Raw genomic sequence first — 18,860 nt, forward strand, 5'->3', positions numbered from 1 at the left:
AATTTTCTGTCGATACTTTGCTGCATTTATATTGCATAAAACCAGCAATTAATGTAAAAAAATTACGTTCAGGAACCATGTAATGTTACCTACTCTTACCACAAATATTGTTACAACATAAAATGCGTCCATAGTCTTTCAAAAATGGAAAATACTTACATCACCACCTGAATGACATGTAATTTATTCTTTATCCTGTTAACATGTACAGCGATTTCAAAAATTACCAGGACTTTATCATGGTATAGGATGAAAAAGGAAAGTTTTGCTACAATAGCGCTTCACATCGTAGAGAAGGTTTTCATTATTAAAAAATTTTTTTTTTGGTCAAACAATTCTCACTATGGAAAAGACATTCAACAACCAAACCCTCGTCCCTCGAGTGTGTCTTCAGTCTCTTCCGTCTCTTCAATTATCTAAAGAAGCTTTAGAACTTATTCTTTGAATTCAGAGACTCCAGCACGCCGCATCAATGATGAGTTTACTTTAAATTGAATTAAAAAAAATATTACGTACATTCAAATAAACTTATCAAAACAATGAACTACAATAAACGCTGAAATAAATATTAATTTTGTTGACTACCTACAAAGTTGCCTCCTTCAAAAATACACACCACATTTCACTGCTGAACGATTCAAATTAGTGATAAATCTTCAAAATTTTTGTTTTTCACAGGCGCTCTTAATCAGATTTTTTTAAACATAAGGTATTATTAATTAAATACTCAATATTTTATATACCGGGTGTTATGGAAGTCCACGTAATAAATTTAACCACCAATAGGACTCGTTAAAATAAACATTTGTTTTGTTCATCATGAACCCTAGAATTCATACCTGCACGAAGCACGACAAAAAAAAAATAACTCGATTAAAATACTCGAATGAAAGACAGTGAAAACTGTTAGTATTAAAACAGCGGTCGTTCTTTCTTTAAAAAAGCTATAAAGTTTTTATCGCACAAAAACATTTTCACTCACTCTTTGGTTCAATTGATGATTATCCCATAAACGAAGTGTGTATTAGTGATTAAATTTATTACGTGGTCTTCCATAACACCCTGTATATGGATACCACATAATTAAAAATTAAAATTTAGAAATATACACTTTTCGTTTCTTTAAGTAAATGTAATTAAAAAACATAGTTTTCTTATATGTAGTCTCATTTCATTTCAAAATCTTTCATTTCGAATTAAGTATCTAGTAACAACTGAGTTTTTTAGATAGTAGTACATACCCTCGTACATACCTAACTGTGTCTTAGGTTATCAAATTTTTTCGTACAATTGTTTAGTAATAAATTAACAATCTTCACTGTTCTTCAATACAAAGTTTGTATCTTGTGTGTATCTAAGCATGGTATCTAAATACACACAAATTATTAATAATACCTTAGCCTATTTTTAAATGTCACTATAAAATATCACCATTTTTATTTATAGTCTTTTATTGTTTTTTCTTCATTATCAATATATTTGGTGTTTCAAAATGCGCGAATTCCGAATTCAGAGCGTGGTAGGGAAGGATCCAGTGGAGCTCGTAAATACTTAGAAAAAAAAATCGTTCTTCCTGAAGAAGAGTCCACAGTAACAAAATACTATTCCAGCTACGTTGCCGTTTCATTTTTAAGAATAATAATACATAATAATCATTTTAGATTTTTTACTCCAAAGTAAAGCTTTTCTTCAAAAAAGTGTTTTACGTTATTATTTTCCACAATCATCTACACCATAAATAATAATAAACACTTTTCAGCCTGTACTTGAAAAAAGCGCAGTTCAAAAAGTGCACCTTCAGATCAATGTATCTTTGTGGAGGGACTCCCGATATTTTTTAATTTCCATATTTGAACTACTGAAGTGATCCACTACAACGCTCTGAATTCGGAATTCGCGAATTTTGAGACATCCTGTATGTATGTACAGGGTGCCCATTCTATCTCTTCCCGCCTTACGGTTTAGCAATAGGCAACACATAATACATTGCACAGATATCTTGGTGGATATTATTTATTTTTTAAACTAGAGTTCCTCTATTTCCAAATTTTTGCAGTATTTGATGACTGATGTCATCCATGACGGTAATATTCAATGCAAGCTTTTGAAAATTTTCAAAAACATTTTTTTTTAAACAGCAATCTCCGAAAAGTAAATTGTGTTGCCTATTTTGTAGTTTTAAGGCGGGAACCGATAAAATGGGCACAGTGTATGTTTTTTTAATACATATTTTTTGTTGTGTTTGTTACATTTTTCTGCATGAAATACATAAATTGGCATAAATAAAATAAACATTTTTTAATAGTCAAAATTTTGCTTTATTTTTCTTATCAAGGGTCAAGTCGTGAGGAAAAACCAAAATTTTCATGAACGATATTACAGACAAGGTTTGTTAGCATTAGCTGACCTCGAAGAAGCACTAAATCATTTTTGGTATGATATTATTCTTACACAAATATTATAAACATATCTATTATTACATACCTTATATACCGAGTGACTTTTAATGATTGAGTGGGTTGGCACTCCCGAATAATTGGTACGCCTAGTCATTTGTCAAAGAAGGCCTGTTGATTCGCTTTCTAGCTTATGATTTAGTTAAAATTTGATTTATTTTCACTTTTGAACTGTCATATTTGAATTTGACAGTCAAGTGTACCAACATAAAATCTTAAATGCGTTGCCAACCGAACAAAAATAATTTCAATCATTAAAAGTCACCCGGTATTATGTGCCAAAATAAAAATAAACCACCACTTGTTGGATTAAGTACTTATTTTTTGCTTATTTATTGTAACCGTTTAGAATATTATATCAAAATTTTTGTGTATTGTAAGTAATAGACTGGGTCAATCTAAAACAATACTGTTTGAGACAAAAATTGTTGTAGCTATAATTAGTAATAAACTGAATGATAATAAACCCCCACATATTTTCATTTTCCACTAAACAACCTTGTTGATTTTATTTTAATTTTCTCGGCTGCAAATGCAGTTTTTGATTTTAACGTAATGAAGGAACAATTGATGTAGGTACATACAAACAGCGTTGTAATCGTTTTGTAAAACGTACAGAAACAGCATTTGTCTTGTGTAATTAACAGAAAATTTTCGTCATTTGCCTAAAACTGGTGTTGTTCAATAAGTTTTCGAGTGATATTTTATCAATAAACAATAACACTTTATAATCAAAATAAACAACTATAAATGAGCGTAAAGTAAAACATTGACGATTTAATCCTTGAAATTTAAGACTGATAAAAATGTAGTGCACGTGCGTGCAAGTCAAAATGACAATTTAATATTTGTATTTGTTGAGTCAACAAAATAAAAATTCACGCAATAACTATCAATTTGTACATATCTGAGTGAAGTTTAGTACATATAAGATTTGGTCCTTACATTACAAGAACATGTTCCACAAACAATTACGTCTCAATAACAGTACAGGAAACAAGATCAGTTCAGTATTGTCGACACAGTCTAACAATATAATAATTAAGCTTCCTTTTGGCATTTACCATCAACACCACCAATAAGCTCTTTGCTAATAGTCAATTATGACCTTAGTGAGATTTCATCAATAGATTCTTTCTGACATCCTCATTGCACAATGCATACAAATTGTTTGGATTACCATGTAACACATGGGTGGTACTCTTTGTTGTTATCCCTACCAACATAATCAGTCGGCAAAGGTCCTGCCGCCGCTTACACAGACCCCTACCAAAACTAAACCCCCGTATAAAACGAAAAGGTACACATGCTTTCTCCATGATTGTTAATGCAAAATAATGTACGCCAAGTAATGACAAACAATTGTCGATCCTGTTAAGTCTGAAGTCAAGTGTAGTAGTTTTCTTAGAATATTTTGTGATTGAAAAATGATGAAGTTAATAGTATGTACAGTCATAGTTTTATTTAAAGTGATAAATGCTGCTGAAAAGAATGACACTTTCAAGACACGTAAGTTAAATTTTTCGTTATATGTGGAAGTGTTTGAAGGGTTTACGTATTGAAAACCGATATTGTCAACCGGTAAAACCATGATTAGAAAAAAAAAATTTGAAACGAAGAACGCAAATTTGTATAATATAATTTTTGATGTTTGTCAGTAATTTAACAAAAAACATTAAAAAAAACAACAATTAGTTTCGGACGTTACATATTTAGGAGTGTTACTAGTACAATAATTCTACTGCCATAATGGATTATTTAAAAAAATACAACGTTTGTAGTTGCAAACGTATATAAACGAAATTTCTTATATTATACAATATGTACGCGCGGATTGTTATTTTATGTATTTTTTTCTAGCTTGAAATATAATTTCCGAACATGAATTAAAATAGGTTAACTTGCAATAGCAACAGCTTTTTTTTACTGGTAAAAGCGGAAATGAATATTTTGTTATTTCAACACTGTTATTTTTAATTAAATTTCATGGCATGTATTGAAAATGTAAGAATTAATGATTGTTATACTAACATTTTACCAGGTTTGTATATCTCTCTTACTGATGTCTTTATCTCACTAATTTCAAAGCAGGAAAAGTGGTAAAAGCAGGAATTTACTCCGCGACATTTAATTCCAACCTTTCTTAACAATGCCCAATTCTCATAATCATCAGATGTAACAAGGTGGACAAATGTAATTTTAACGATCATTTCACTGTGACTTTATAATGATATATAGCGTGTGGTATAAATTGTTACTTAATCTAAATTGTAAGTACATCAACTAAAAATTTCGAAATCTAAAATGTCATTCAGGACAAGACAACAGGATAAAAAGATACTTCCTGTTTCCATGTGTTTCTGCAATTTTCTTTGATGTTCCAATAACTGTTTCAATTATCGCTATAATATACTACATACTTTTATGCTTCGAAGTGATGTAAGGATTGAACATCAAGTTCCTCTAGTTATATAACTACGTGGTGTAGTAAAGAAAGTTCTCCAATACATAAACGAAACGATTGAAATGTAACTTGCTATACGAAGATCTTTTCGGTTATGATTGTAGGTATGTCACGGTCTCATTTTGTTATTATGTAACGGTTATATCATTTCCGCGGATTATAATAATGTGTACCAAGTTCCGTCTAGAGGACTGATGACGGCTTTTTTGCCATCTTTTTCTCTCATGTGCAAGTTGCTATAGTACTTGTAAAAGGAGAAAGCATATTGTCTACTCAGTGTCACTTTCACTCTCATTGTCAGAGAATGTTAGATAATATTTACTCTTAATACAAGAGAAGACGACCTACAAACATCATTTCTAGGTACCTGATCCTCTCAGGAAATACTGCATTAGGTAATTTTTATAAGGTACAATAACTGTAATAGTTGCAATTTTTGTTTTTCAGTAGAGTACAAATGGTGTGATAGTTTACTTAAACACTACTGAAGTACTGAAATACGCTCCACAATTGATGCATAAATGTGACCTACAATCCATCACTCTTTAGTGTTTAGTTTAATTTTTTAATGAACATTTTTTTCTTATTTAATTTTTTAAAATTGTGATTAATAATTCTTGGTGTAGACTGTCTGTAGGTAGAGAGTGATGTACACGTTTCCTATTTTGTCAAAAATTTTAAAATACATATTAACACGTTTTGCTTTACTACTTTTATTTTTTCAGCAAACTAAAATTTGCTACATTATTGTAATATTTTCTTTGTTAAAAACTATTCGAATGTAGATTTTAATTTAAATAAAACCAAACACAGTTCAATTGATTTTATTAGGAATTCTGCAGCCTGTAAATTTTGCCCAAACCGAAACTAATAATCAATGAAACAACTTTAGCGTTATATAAATTTAATTATTTAATGTAGAACGAATCAAACTAGTTCGATACGCTTCATTTTAATATAATGCTTTACTTAACAAAACATAGCAGAAAAATGCAAAAAACACGCTAACATCAAACAGTGACGTATATTACATTTTTCAATCAACGGAAATTACGAAAGTGAGAAACGATACTGTCCTAATTCAAATTTCCACGTAATTAACACTACCTTAAAGAAAATTTGCAATTGGTTACATAATTTTGAGATCTTAATATTTCTAGCAAGATATATGTTCCTAAAAATATACCGAGTGTCCGCTCGAAAAGTTCGAATGCTTCAATGAAACATTCGAACTTTTCGAATTTTTTTAACGTTACAAATTTATAATTTTAACTTGCGAGTCAGCGTGTAGAGAGACATAATTTAGTATGTTTGCCACCAGCCGCCCCCAACCACTCCTAATTCCAGATTTTAAATGATATTCTAAATTTTCAGTGACGGATTATGTAAAAAAGTTCTTGAAATATTTGAATTTATAACATTTAATATTGTTAAAGATTAAAAAAATTAAGTCACCCTGGTAAGACAAATGAATAAAGTGCACAAAGTATAGTACAAATTCATTTTTAACAATTTAAAAAATGTTGGTGTTAAATTACGCCAAGGGGATTATTCTAATCATTCATTTTAAAGTTAAATATGTATGTCAGAAACTTTTGTCAATAATCTTATCTTTTTTTGCAGAGATTAACTTAAAAAAATCTGCTCTTTTGTAATGTGTTACTAAACATATAGGGTGTTATTTGCAATTCTGAAGTGGGGATGGTTGGGGCGGCTAGAGCATAAGTAATAACATGACAAGTATACAAAATTACGTCACGTGTGTGCTGACTCACAAAACTTTACGCGCAGATATTCAGTATAATGTTGTTTTGCTTTATTCTTCTATTCAGCACTTCTTATTTTTGATAATCTAATATGTATAATTAAAAATTATTTACCGTAAATCAGAGTTAATAATTTCTTTTTTACTATCTGTTATCTGCTTATCTTGAGCTGTTATAGATGCATTTACTATTTACATTTCACAGTCATAAAATCACCATAATTTATCATTTTTTTCTTTCCAGCTGAATATATCATTCCCTGTTACAAATCAGATCCCGAAATTAACAAATGTTTGCAACACACATTCAATCACTTACGACCGTACTTATTAACTGGAATAAAAGACATAGACGTGCCTAGCATAGATCCCTTAAAAATAGATCGACTTCTTATGGAAAATGGTCAAGGAGCGTTCAGGATTCGCGCCCTCTTCCATAACGTCACAGCTTCCGGTGGAAGCAACTATACCATCAACAAAATAAAGTAAGAAAAGAGTTTTACTGTTAACATGAAACTAATAAAAGAATATGTTTATGAAACAGTCCTACTCTCCTGTGTACCAATAAATTGACTTGACAATAAAATCTATTACATATTTCCACATTTTTCTTCGGCATCTAAATGAAGCAATCGATTGTTGTTTACATGTCAAGGACGCTATGTGCGACTGAATACAAAATTTGATTACAATGACAGTTTCAGTATTTTACTACACACGCTGTACTTCACGCGAATCCTAATACAATAACTACATTAATAATATCAATTAGGACCATCACAACATAATAATAATAATAATCATTAGTGTTTTATCACGTTCCGTGTGAATTTGCAATGCTCTTATTTCAGAGCCGACGTGATCAATTACAACATAGAACTCGGTTTCAAACTGCCGCGAGTTGAAATTAAAGGAAAATACGAAGTCAACGGAAATGTCCTTTTGTTTCCTGTGAGATCCAAGGGGGATTTCTGGGCCATTTTTCGTAAGTAACACCATTGTTTACTATATGGCGTAAGTGGTAAATACAGAAATTAAAAATTCAGAACAGAACTCCACATAGCAAGTATTTAATTTGCATATTTGAACAATTAGGTAATAGAAACTTTAATTCTTGTAAGAATTATTACCCAATAAGAGTGCTCATAATGTTTACTTTTTTAGTCGATGTAGATGCAGCCGCCAGAATTTTTGGAAAGGAATTTCAAGATAAAGACAACACGAGATACATGAAAATTGAAAAATTATTAATAGATTTTAGGTTGCAAAAGAGCAGATTTAGGGTACGCGATAATATCAACCATGGTAATATAATAGGTGAGTGCTACGATACCCCTTTTTACTTTTAATTCATCTAATGTTCATTCCAGGTGAAGCTATGAACCAATTTTTGAATAACAACGCAAATGAAATTATAGCCGAAATGAAGCCTGCTGCTAATGCTGCAATAGCTAAACATTTTAAAGCATTTTTAAATGGGGCGTTCCTTAAATTACCTCTTAAAGTTTGGTTGCCTGATGCGTAGGCGACGTAGTTATAATGTAGTTAATTATTATTTGTAACAAATTGATCTATTGGCAATTTTTTCAAATAATTGCCATTTAGAAATAAAATATTTCTAAACAAGAAGTGTCAGTGTCAGACGCCGATTTTGCAAAATTATAATTAAAAATAGCTCTGTGGCTCTCTACTGAAACATACCTTGTTTAATTTAGTCATTTTTTATATAAGGGTGAAAAACATGTTTAAACTTTTATTTCTTTAATTGATTGTTTATATTAAACCTTTTGTACAAGACTTATGGGTGTTTTAATTCTACATATGCCAGAAAAATAGATAATACTACCTTGTAGTGTTCACTTTCTGGCTGTTATCAAAGTCATTCTGATAATCATTATCATTTTCATTTATTTTTCATTTTAGTTTATTTAAAATTGGAGGTTTAGAATTTTGCAAATGATGATTTCAAATTAGCGATATAATTTATTGATGATTATGTCTTTCTCCAATTTGTCAAAACTCGTACAATTTTGAACCTTAACTTTGGATGTCCTTTCAGATTAGTTATCAGCATGACTCAAAGACAAAACACATAAATTATTATCTATCAATGATTAAATTATTATAAAATATTTGCTGCTTTACATAGCGGCAAATATTATGGAAAAGCAGGAATTAAATGTAGTTTTTACTGAAAAGTTATTGAAAAGAGCTTAAATGACACAGATTTTGTATATGTAATACCTAATTGTATTTAGTCTGAGGAAAAATTTGAGTAACCTCATTAATGATGTGTTAAATTTACGTAAATTTAATATGGTCTTAACTTTGGATAATAACTGTGATAAGTGAACTGATTGAAACAACCTCTGCATAATCATAAGGTCATTTTAGTTCAACTAAATAAAAATATTACGAGACATGCAATTAACAGATTATAATCAATAAATATTTCACACTTACGCGACAAATTGTCGTTTTGACTTTTTTCTGTGATGAGCGTCAATTTGTACGGCATTTTAAGACAATAAAACTTCTTAACATACCACTGGAGCCTTATTAAATATATCTTGATGATTTCCTCTCTAAATTATTAAAATTATTTTTATAAAAACGTACTAACTTTTTCATTCTTACCATTGTGAATAATTGGGTTTAATTTATTTGTGTTATAATTAATCGATACACTTTTAATGAAAGCAAGAAAGTTTTTTGTGAAATTATCTTACAAATTCGAAATTTTTGAGAAGTAAATTACAAAAATATAATACATATAATCTTTTTTTAAATTTTTATATTAGATACATAAGATCTGAAAAATGTAACCTCAATTTTAATATTAAAATATGCTAGATATGGAAAAATATAAACCTGCTGGTATCAAATGCATATGTATGTACTTCAAATAGACCAAGTAGGTAATTACTAATTACACTTTTTGACAGAAATTAAGGAAAACATATTGTTATCGATTTAATTTAAAAAAAAGGGGAAATTCTGTCTTATCCTCGACAATATGTCTATTAAAACTGAATCACAACCGAGCTCGTCTTAAATATAGTAAACAAAATCAAAGACCGAAAGTTAAAACACACATATAATCATTTATCACCACATTTTAGTGATTATTCTTACAATAATAATTTTTTTAACCATACGTGACTGACTGCTGCGTAAATTGTTTTAAACCGAAAATTTAAAGGCAATGACCTAAAGATAACAACTCGGTATTTTTAAATTTACGTTTAAAAAACAAAGAGACTCTTTTATCAACCGTAAAGTATGCGAGTATATTTTTGGCACCTATTTTATTTTGGAACACAAATTTGAATGTGTTGAGATAAATTGCAATTGCAAATTTACAACTGAGATAAGTATTAAAAACTAATTCATTTTTAATTTTAAATTTCAAAAAAACATTTATTATTTAAAGCCTTTCTTTTCCTTAAAAATGTTACGCAATGCAAGTACTTTATGTACTTTCGTTTCTTTGGAGTCATTCACAAGTTTTGGGAGTAAAATCACAAAAACCACCAGCGAATTTATTATTTATTTAATGTATTCTGAAAATAATTTGATGGAACGGGTATTGTAAACTATAGAGTAAAAACCAATCTATGTATGTAAATTAATAGAACGTAGTTTGTTTGATTTGAAAAAAATAATTTCTAAGAATTAAATGTGTCAAAACACTCAAAACCACGGAGAAATAAGCTAAACTATAAATATTGAAATGAATAGTAATAGTAAATTTTACTTGAATTGCGTCATTTCATTCTTACGATGGTGGGTCATGCACATAACAGCTACATACTTCACAAATAAAAATTCGTAACACAGATTAATAAATAATTTGTAAACTGACACTGAACGTGGAAATTTACTTATCGATCATAAAATATATCACAAATTTGTTGTGTGGCCTAGACCATTTGCAAAAACAACTTGAAAACCAATCGCATTTCATAAAATTACATCAGACATCATTATTACACTTATCATCATAAGTTACGATTAAATTATTGGAGATGCGGATTTTTTAATAACACCATTAAAATCTACTTGCATAGAAACGCAAAACAAATTTTGAATTCAAAAATTAAAAATTATTATGATACATGCAACAAGCAGTTTCAAAATATACACAGATCATCATACACAAGTACAATGAGACAGTACTAGTTCTCTGACTGTTAATTTCTATGTTCAGATAACACAACTCTAGAAATATCTTTTGCATTGGAGTAATATTTACAATTTCTAATAATTACGTACTAAATCATTATTCATTAAAAAAAAATATCAATATGTGTTTCTAAAAATGGTTTTCTTAAATTTGATTAACAGATAATTTTACTGCGTAGCCTCGTCCTCTTTTTTAATCTTTTATTTATAAATTCGTAAAATGTAGTGGGTCGCTTAGAAACCAATTCTCACATCAATCGTCTTCAGCCCCAACAACAAAAATTAGACGAACTTTGATCTACTAAACTATAATTATGTGATTGTCTATTTGAAATGTAAATATTGTTACTAGATAACAACGATGAGTAAGAAAGAAAAGTATTATTCTAATAATTTATTGTTGACATATTATTGCTATTGTTACTGTTCTCGCTCGTTTTGAGGTTATTACGAGTACAATTTAGTAGATACTGATTTTGCTACAAATATTTTCAATGTATGATCCTAAAAACAAGACCTGTCTCTAATCTCAACAAGTAATTATGATAATAACTTATTTTTATTGACAGGGACCCGACAAGAAGTGCGTCGGTTAATTAAATACTTCTTAAACAACATGTCCCGAAGAAATTCAATTTTTGTAATGAAGTGAAAACATATTATTTATCACAACCATGCCAATACTGATAAACTTTGTAAACTTTGAACCGAGACGTGGCTCCTCCTTTAAGAGACCAGTGGAGCCAAATCATTCGAATTTTGCGTTCAAATTCATCAAGTTCTGGAAAAAGTATTGGTAGTAGTGTAACGATGTTACTCCAGACAATATGGTAAATCGAATTTTCTTCTACAACAATTATTTGATACTGATGGAATTGTCGTATTTTTATTTGATTTAGTGAAAGAACATCGACTAACTGCTAAGTTTTTTTTTTATTTTTCTGTGTGCAAAAACTCTCGAGAATTGATAATTTAGTGTTATTTACCAAAAAGAACAGTCAAAATGGTGGAGTTTACGAGAAGACAGTGGTTAACTTTGATCGTTATTAGTATTGCAGACTTTTGTAACGCTATTTGTGTCTCTCTACAAGCACCGTTCTACCCCCAAGAGGTAAGTTTTTATCAAAAAAAAATATATATATTACCGTTATTGTAAACTATTGACATCAATTATGCATCTATTATTACAACATAAATACTATCGCAAATTATCATTTCAGAGAACAATTATTACAGTATTGTTTTCTTTTTAATGTTATACATAATGTACTAAAATAATTAAATGGTGGTAAATAATATTTGATGAAAACAAGTTTATTACAGAATCTATTGCGTCATTAACAAACTGATATAATTAATATCAAAAATATTTGTCTGTTATGGCATATTCTCCCCAACAACGTGCCAATCAATTAGCTTAATCTAACAATCATTAAAATATATATTATTTTTAATTTTGATTTAAACGAAGCATGTAATATAATACATACATTTATCTTAAGTGACCTTAGCCTTAAATATGAAATAAAAGCAAAACCATTGTATTAAATCAAGAAGTTCAATCAAAGTAAGTGAAATATCTTTCAGGCAGAACGTAAAGGATGCACTGCAACAGAATATGGTCTAGTTTTCGGTATTTTCGAATTAGTTGTATTTCTTATAAGCCCAGTATACGGTCAACATTTAAACAAAATAGGCCCAAAAGTAACATTCAATGGAGGGATTTACACAACTGGGATTTGCGCCATTTTATTTGGGTAACTTACTCACAAATCCGTGCGAACTAAATTTAAATTACAAAATATTGCAGCCTTTTGGATAAAATCGACGGCCATTATCCCTTTATTATTTTGAGCTTTATCATCAGGATAGTCGAAGCTATGGGCAACGCTGCTTTTTTAACAGCAAGTTTTGCCATAATTGCCAAGGAATTTCCCAATAACGTTGCCACTACTTTCGTAAGGTTCTTGTGGATCTACCTTTGAACATATCCCAGTAAACATTAAATTTCAGGCCTCGTTAGAAACATTCTTCGGGTTAGGTTTAATTGTAGGTCCAACCGTAGGAGGTGCTCTGTATCAGGCAGGTGGCTACACATTACCTTTCGCAGTGATGGGATCAACACTATTCCTGTCGGCGATTTTAACAGCGTTTGTTTTACCGAGACACGAAGATGGAACAGACAGAGAAAAGGGTCGTAAGTCAATTGATTTTCCTCTTTGAATTCACTTATGTATTTTCATTTATCTGTTTTAGCGTCAATGTTTAAGGCGGTGAAGATTCCTGGTGTTCTCGTTTCCTGCGGTAGCATTGTGGTCACCAGTATGAGCATAGGATTTTTGCAAGCCACACTCGAGCCACATCTTCGTCAATTTTACTTATCTCCCGTAATTTTGGGACTAATGTTTGTGATTAATGGGGGCGTATACGCAATTACTGCCCCAGGATTTGGAATGCTCTGCGATAAGTATTGTCCCCCAAAAGTTATTACAGTTTTAGGCACTTTGCTTGTAGCGGCAGGTTTTTCTTTGCTTGGACCAGCACCTTTTATTCCAACAAAAACGTAAGAAAATGTTATGCAACGTTGTACTTTTATAAATATCAAATTCTATATTTTTCGTTTCAGAATTATGTGGGTTACAATCGTGGGTCTGGTTCTTCACGGCTTAGGAATAGCTGCTCAACTAGTTGCCTCTTTTACTGATGCACTTAGAACCACCGTGTGCGTTGAAACTCCTAATTATTGAATTTATATAATAGACACCTTATCTTTGCAGAGCTCACGGTTTCCCTAACAATCTTGAAACCTTCGCCCTAATTTCGGGATTATGGACTAGCACTTTTGCCTTAGGCGCCTTCATAGGCCCTTCAGTCAGCGGAATTCTTTATGATAACATAGGATTCAGAAATGCTTCAATGTTCATTGTCGGCATACACTTATTAATTGGGATGACTGTCACTCTCTTCATCTTCTTGGGTAAGCGAACGCCAGCTTATGTGGAACTGAAGGATGAAAAACACTTAGCGAACGGCGATATCGACACTAGTGGTATGAGGTCGCAACAAATTAGTGTCACGGAGAGTGTAAAGAGGTAAGTTTTAAATAAATAATTGAGTGATTAACTACTCATCATTTTTATTTATTACAGTATAAGGTCAGTTGGAAACGGAATATCCATCGAAAAGAGTAGACCACCAGCAATGAACAGTTTGATTGCGTGTAACAGTTACAAAAGTCAAGCTTGGCCTAAACGAGATGCGACAAGTTTAACTTTGGGGCCCTACAGCTACAGTTACGGTGCAGTGGATAGAAATGGGGCGACAACATCGTACCTGCAAGGAGTCGCTTAAATGCCAGATTTTTAATATTGTTCTGTGAATGCATGATTGCTATATTTTAGGACAACATAGTGAAATGGTTTTTATTAATACATTTTATTTTATTAATAACGAACGTAACTTAAAACATCTTAGGAACATTGTATTGAATCATACATTAAGTTATTACGCCACAATCGAGATATACATATACAATACCTACGCAAAAATAAACATTATCTTATTTTGATTTTTTAAATTATCTTTTTCTTTATACCTAGCTCCATTACAACAATATAATTTAATTATATTTAATTTAATGATTTAATAAAAAACATCACGAACCCAAAATATAAAAAAAATCTGAATAACACTTGATGTTGAGTAATATTATTTCTCTGTGACTTGATTCCAAGATACACTATTGAATATGAAGTATGTAAGTAAATCCGACTCAAGTTGCAAAAAACCACTTGTCATTTGCAACAGCATTTTTCTCATAGTTTTGAACCAAATAAAGGCACAAAGGGGCCAGAAAATCATAGTTTGGGTTGAATACTTTCCATATTAGTACAGTTTTACAGTAATTTCAAATGACTAATACTAATGCCATAAAAACGCTATTGCAAATGCAAAATGGTTTTTTGCAACTTGAGTCAACTTTACATACTGTAACTTATTACGTACCTGCATTTCTGATCTACAAAAGAGGACGAAATTAATTACATATTAATATATCTGTGTATTGCACATAATTCCCAAGAATTACAGATATGCAAGTATTTAATTCAAAAGATTGATTTTTTATAACCATTGACGTAGGTAATTAGCTACATAATTACGTAGCTACTAATTAATTAATCTTTAATTTAAGAGATGATGTAGACAGTTTGCATTTTACACTTATGAAAATTATCTCAACCTTCAATAAACTCAGGACAGTATAGAATAATAGGCCGATTTCAAGTTGACTTGCAACTTGTATTGTCATGGTAACGGCACAAAATTGCAAGTTTGAAAAAGATGACGCATATTAGTAATTAATGTGCAGGACAAAGATAGCTACACATTTGCGCTGCATCATCTATTTGTCACCCTGACTTGAAATCGGGCTCTAAATGTGATGTAAGATGTATGCAAAGAAAAACTTCCTACAACTTTTTGAAAATCCTCTCATGAGCGACGTTTTCACGTGAGTCACACAACAAATATCCACGTGCACTTTGGAAATGTATTGTGGGTTGCATTTTCAATTCCGTCGGGCTCATTATCGCTCTGTATTGTCTAAAGTGTATTACTGGTTTTCTAACCTCCTGGTACATATTTCTCCAAATCGTAAACATAAAATTTAGAACAAATTCACCAGAATGGCCAAGAAAAAAACTGTCAAAAAACTAATGTTGTCGAAAGTACGTACGAAAACATATCATTTTAAGTATAACTCCTCTATTGGTTAAAAAATATAGATATCAAATTTTAAATCAAAAAGTAATATAATTCCAAGAAGTAAGAAAGAACGGTACCGAAAACGATCCTCTGGTTCGTTTCAGATTGTGATCTCTATGCTTGGTTGATTCACTATTTACTTTAATTATACATGGCGAATCTTTAAGTCAGATCGTCATGGCTGATTGTCCATTGAGAATTAATAGTTTAAAGATAAGTAACTTAAACAATTGTTGCTTATCAAAATGCAAGCCACAAAGTAAAACTTTAAATTTTAAACAGTGAATAATAGAACAAAAAAAATTTAATCAACGTTGTACATTGATTCTAAAAATTATAAATAAGCCTCACTTTGTCGCTCAAATGAACAAATTATAATAGCTGAAATGTATAATAAAAAATTTTAATTTATTTACTTTTTACCTGATGTCTCGTTAGGTTTCCTTTCTTGAATGATAAATGATATTATCATACATATTTACATTCCTTTGTATTGGACCGCTTAGAGGGAATTTAGTTTCAACAACTAAATTGTCTGTTTATTTTATCATCTCATTCACGGACATGACAAAATAATTTCGACTATAATATTATTTACAATTACTGCCAAAAACTATTAATTCATACGAAAAAAATTGTATATTTTAGAACAAACATTTTCCAGTTACTGAAAACATTAAAAACGAAGTATGTAGGTATATCTATTTATAGTACTAATGGCCGCAATAAATAGATTTAAAGTTACAACACAACAACATTAGCTAAGTTAACAGCCGTCGAAGTAAAAAATATATTTCTTATGTTGTTGCCGTTTTAAAATATAGTTATTAAATTTCATGGTGACACTTTTTCGGTATGTGAAACTGAAATAACATAAGCGCAACGTTCTAACAATCTACTCATGCTTGGAATATTTCAACAATTCATAAAAAATGTATTATGTAAGAAATTTCACTTCATAGAATTTAAATTGTAGTTGAGTAGCAAAAATCAATAATAACTATGTAGCAAGTTTCTAACAATGTTGATGCTACTACCTACTTTTGTACATACCATTGTCAAAGAAAATCTCCAGAATTATTTGTGAATAATAATTAAAGACCATCTGCGATCATATAAATTTCTTTATTTCCGTGGGGTTGATTCCTTCTTAAGACGTAACGGCTCCCTCAAATTTACCTGCTTGTAAAACACCGGATATACATTATTCACCAACAGACGGCCAAAGAGGAAATAGAATTCTCGTACTTTTTAATTATGTAGTTACGTACTATAATTAATAGAACTTTATTATTTTCAATTATTAAAGAAATACAATTTTAAAAACTATAAAAATTGTTTAGTTTTCTGTAACTAAAAATATACCTATTCATCCAGAATGTCTTCACTTTAGATATTATAATAGCAAATTTACAATAACATGATCTTTAAACATGTGTAAATACCGTGCGATCAAATAAAAAAAAATCAGAGTAGGCGAAAATGGTGGTTTGAACCAATCAAAGCATCAGAATAGCACAATCCAGGTTCATCCAATATTACTATTATTATTAAATTAACAGATACAAACGTAAAGCATAGTAAATTATAAATTAATAACAATTAACTTGTAAGAATACAATATGAGCAACAAGAAAATAAGATAAGGGGCAGTTATAGAAGACAAACAAACCTCCTGAAAACGTGCAGCGCTTAGCTTCATCAGCCACAGCGGTGATGAAGAGTGAAGAGAGATGTTGCCTAAACTTCAACAAACGAAGTTGTATATGACTTTTCGATTAGAAACCATTTCTTAAAATAAAATTCATCTCAATGTCAAAATTGACAAGTGACAGTTTATGACATTACGCTGCAAGTTTTTAGAAATTTTGTTTTCCATGGCTGTCTCTTACATACTTCTTTTTTCGTTGATCATACCATTCGGAAAATAAAATCAGGGAACGCTGCTACGTTGATCCGGTTGATATACAGAACAGTGAACCATTTATTGATATTCAAAGTCGTATTATTTTTTTAACAAATAGAAATATAGTCTTTCATTATACGCCAAATATCATGAATTAGAATTAGAACAAGCGTTTTGCATCCTTAAAATCTAAATTTTAATTATTTTCAGTTGCTGAAATACTCGGCACAAATATCTACTATGCAATGAAACATATGTGTGATCAATAATTTTTGGAGCATTATTTTTGGACCAGCTATTCCGCAACACACCTCTGGTGCGCCCCACCTTGCATTCAACAGGTGAACCGGCGTTACCTGTGGTTCTCTTCGTCATGTACCCTCAGTAAGCGATCAACAATAAGCGGGCGACAAGTGGCGAAGGAGTTCGTTATACCGAGTGCCTTACTGACTATACTCTCCATACACCATAGTGTCTCTTCGTGGATTGTTAAGAGATTGTTAATAGTTCATGGTTAGCACAACTCAATTATAAAAAAGTGAATGTGTGCAATATTTGCCCGGCATATACAGCATCCGGGAGGATTTCTCATCGCATCGATTAATGGTGGGTCATCGTCGTCTTAAAAAATATTTTTGTCACAGGCAATGGAAATTTTCATTGTTCATATTTTGATATTTTAACAAAAAAAAAAAACAAAACCTGGCTGAAACGGGTTTTTCTAAAATAAGACACCCACTCATATGGGCATCTAACAAAGGAACTGAAAGACGATTTTATGGCGGATGAATAAATCACAGAAGAAAAAAAGTTATAAATACACAAACCAATATTTGCATATTTACCAAAGTTTTATGTAAGCCTACAAATATGTTGGTTCATAAAATAAATCTCCTCTAAATGTTATCGTTCACTGGCCAGAGTTGAGTAATGTTTATATAATTGCATTTTAAAATTTAAGACCTCAAACCAGACTTCAAAATCTGTGACATTTCAAAACTGTACTTCACCGGATCTACAACAGTTTTTTCCAGATCCATTCTGAAGACTACAAAAAAAAATATATGGTAGTCTAATAGGACTGAACATTCCGCTTGGATAATAAAATTCTCTTGTAGTTAATAATTTTATATCTTCCTCGTCTTTATTATATGGTGATCAATCAATAGTATCATTCTTCTGCCTTAAACTATTGGTGACAAAAACTGAACTTATAGCAATTAAATAATAAATCACATTTAAGACTTTAATTCATTCAAAAGCAATCCTTTTGTTCTTGCGCGAATTAATTTTCTGTAATAAAGGTCATCTAACAATGTA

The 18,860-nt window shown here is 30.6% G+C and overlaps 3 protein-coding genes across 4 annotated transcripts in view; all 3 read left to right on the forward strand.

Moving 5' to 3' along the window:
* Positions 1–3,731: 3,731 nt before the first annotated feature.
* LOC138132155 (protein takeout-like) lies at positions 3,732–8,482 on the forward strand. Its single transcript, XM_069049555.1, has 5 exons — positions 3,732–3,965; positions 6,930–7,170; positions 7,537–7,670; positions 7,850–8,002; positions 8,056–8,482. Exons 1-5 carry the CDS (start codon positions 3,884–3,886, stop codon positions 8,208–8,210), a joined length of 765 nt encoding a protein of 254 aa, XP_068905656.1. The 5' UTR covers positions 3,732–3,883; the 3' UTR covers positions 8,211–8,482.
* A 3,120-nt stretch (positions 8,483–11,602) lies between these two features.
* Positions 11,603–14,447, forward strand: LOC138132154 (MFS-type transporter SLC18B1-like). Of its 2 annotated transcripts, XM_069049554.1 has the most exons (9): positions 11,603–11,700; positions 11,770–11,981; positions 12,458–12,627; positions 12,681–12,828; positions 12,884–13,067; positions 13,127–13,433; positions 13,497–13,592; positions 13,648–13,962; positions 14,020–14,447. In XM_069049554.1, exons 2-9 carry the CDS (start codon positions 11,874–11,876, stop codon positions 14,219–14,221), a joined length of 1,530 nt encoding a protein of 509 aa, XP_068905655.1. In that variant the 5' UTR covers positions 11,603–11,700; positions 11,770–11,873; the 3' UTR covers positions 14,222–14,447. The 2 variants fall into 2 exon arrangements, with proteins under 2 accessions (XP_068905655.1, XP_068905654.1); XM_069049553.1 differs by having other exon boundaries at positions 11,613–11,981.
* Positions 14,448–17,899: 3,452 nt separating this feature from the next.
* LOC138132153 (uncharacterized) overlaps positions 17,900–18,860 on the forward strand; it is a 31,233-nt gene continuing 30,272 nt past the window's right edge. The window contains exon 1 of the mRNA XM_069049552.1: positions 17,900–18,146. The gene's annotated coding sequence lies outside the window, so the exon portion shown is untranslated. The remainder of the gene's footprint in view (positions 18,147–18,860) is intronic.

The sequence above is a fragment of the Tenebrio molitor genome, chromosome 5 (genome assembly GCF_963966145.1).
Source record: "Tenebrio molitor chromosome 5, icTenMoli1.1, whole genome shotgun sequence".
In the NCBI taxonomy this organism is placed as follows: Eukaryota; Metazoa; Arthropoda; class Insecta; order Coleoptera; family Tenebrionidae; genus Tenebrio; species Tenebrio molitor.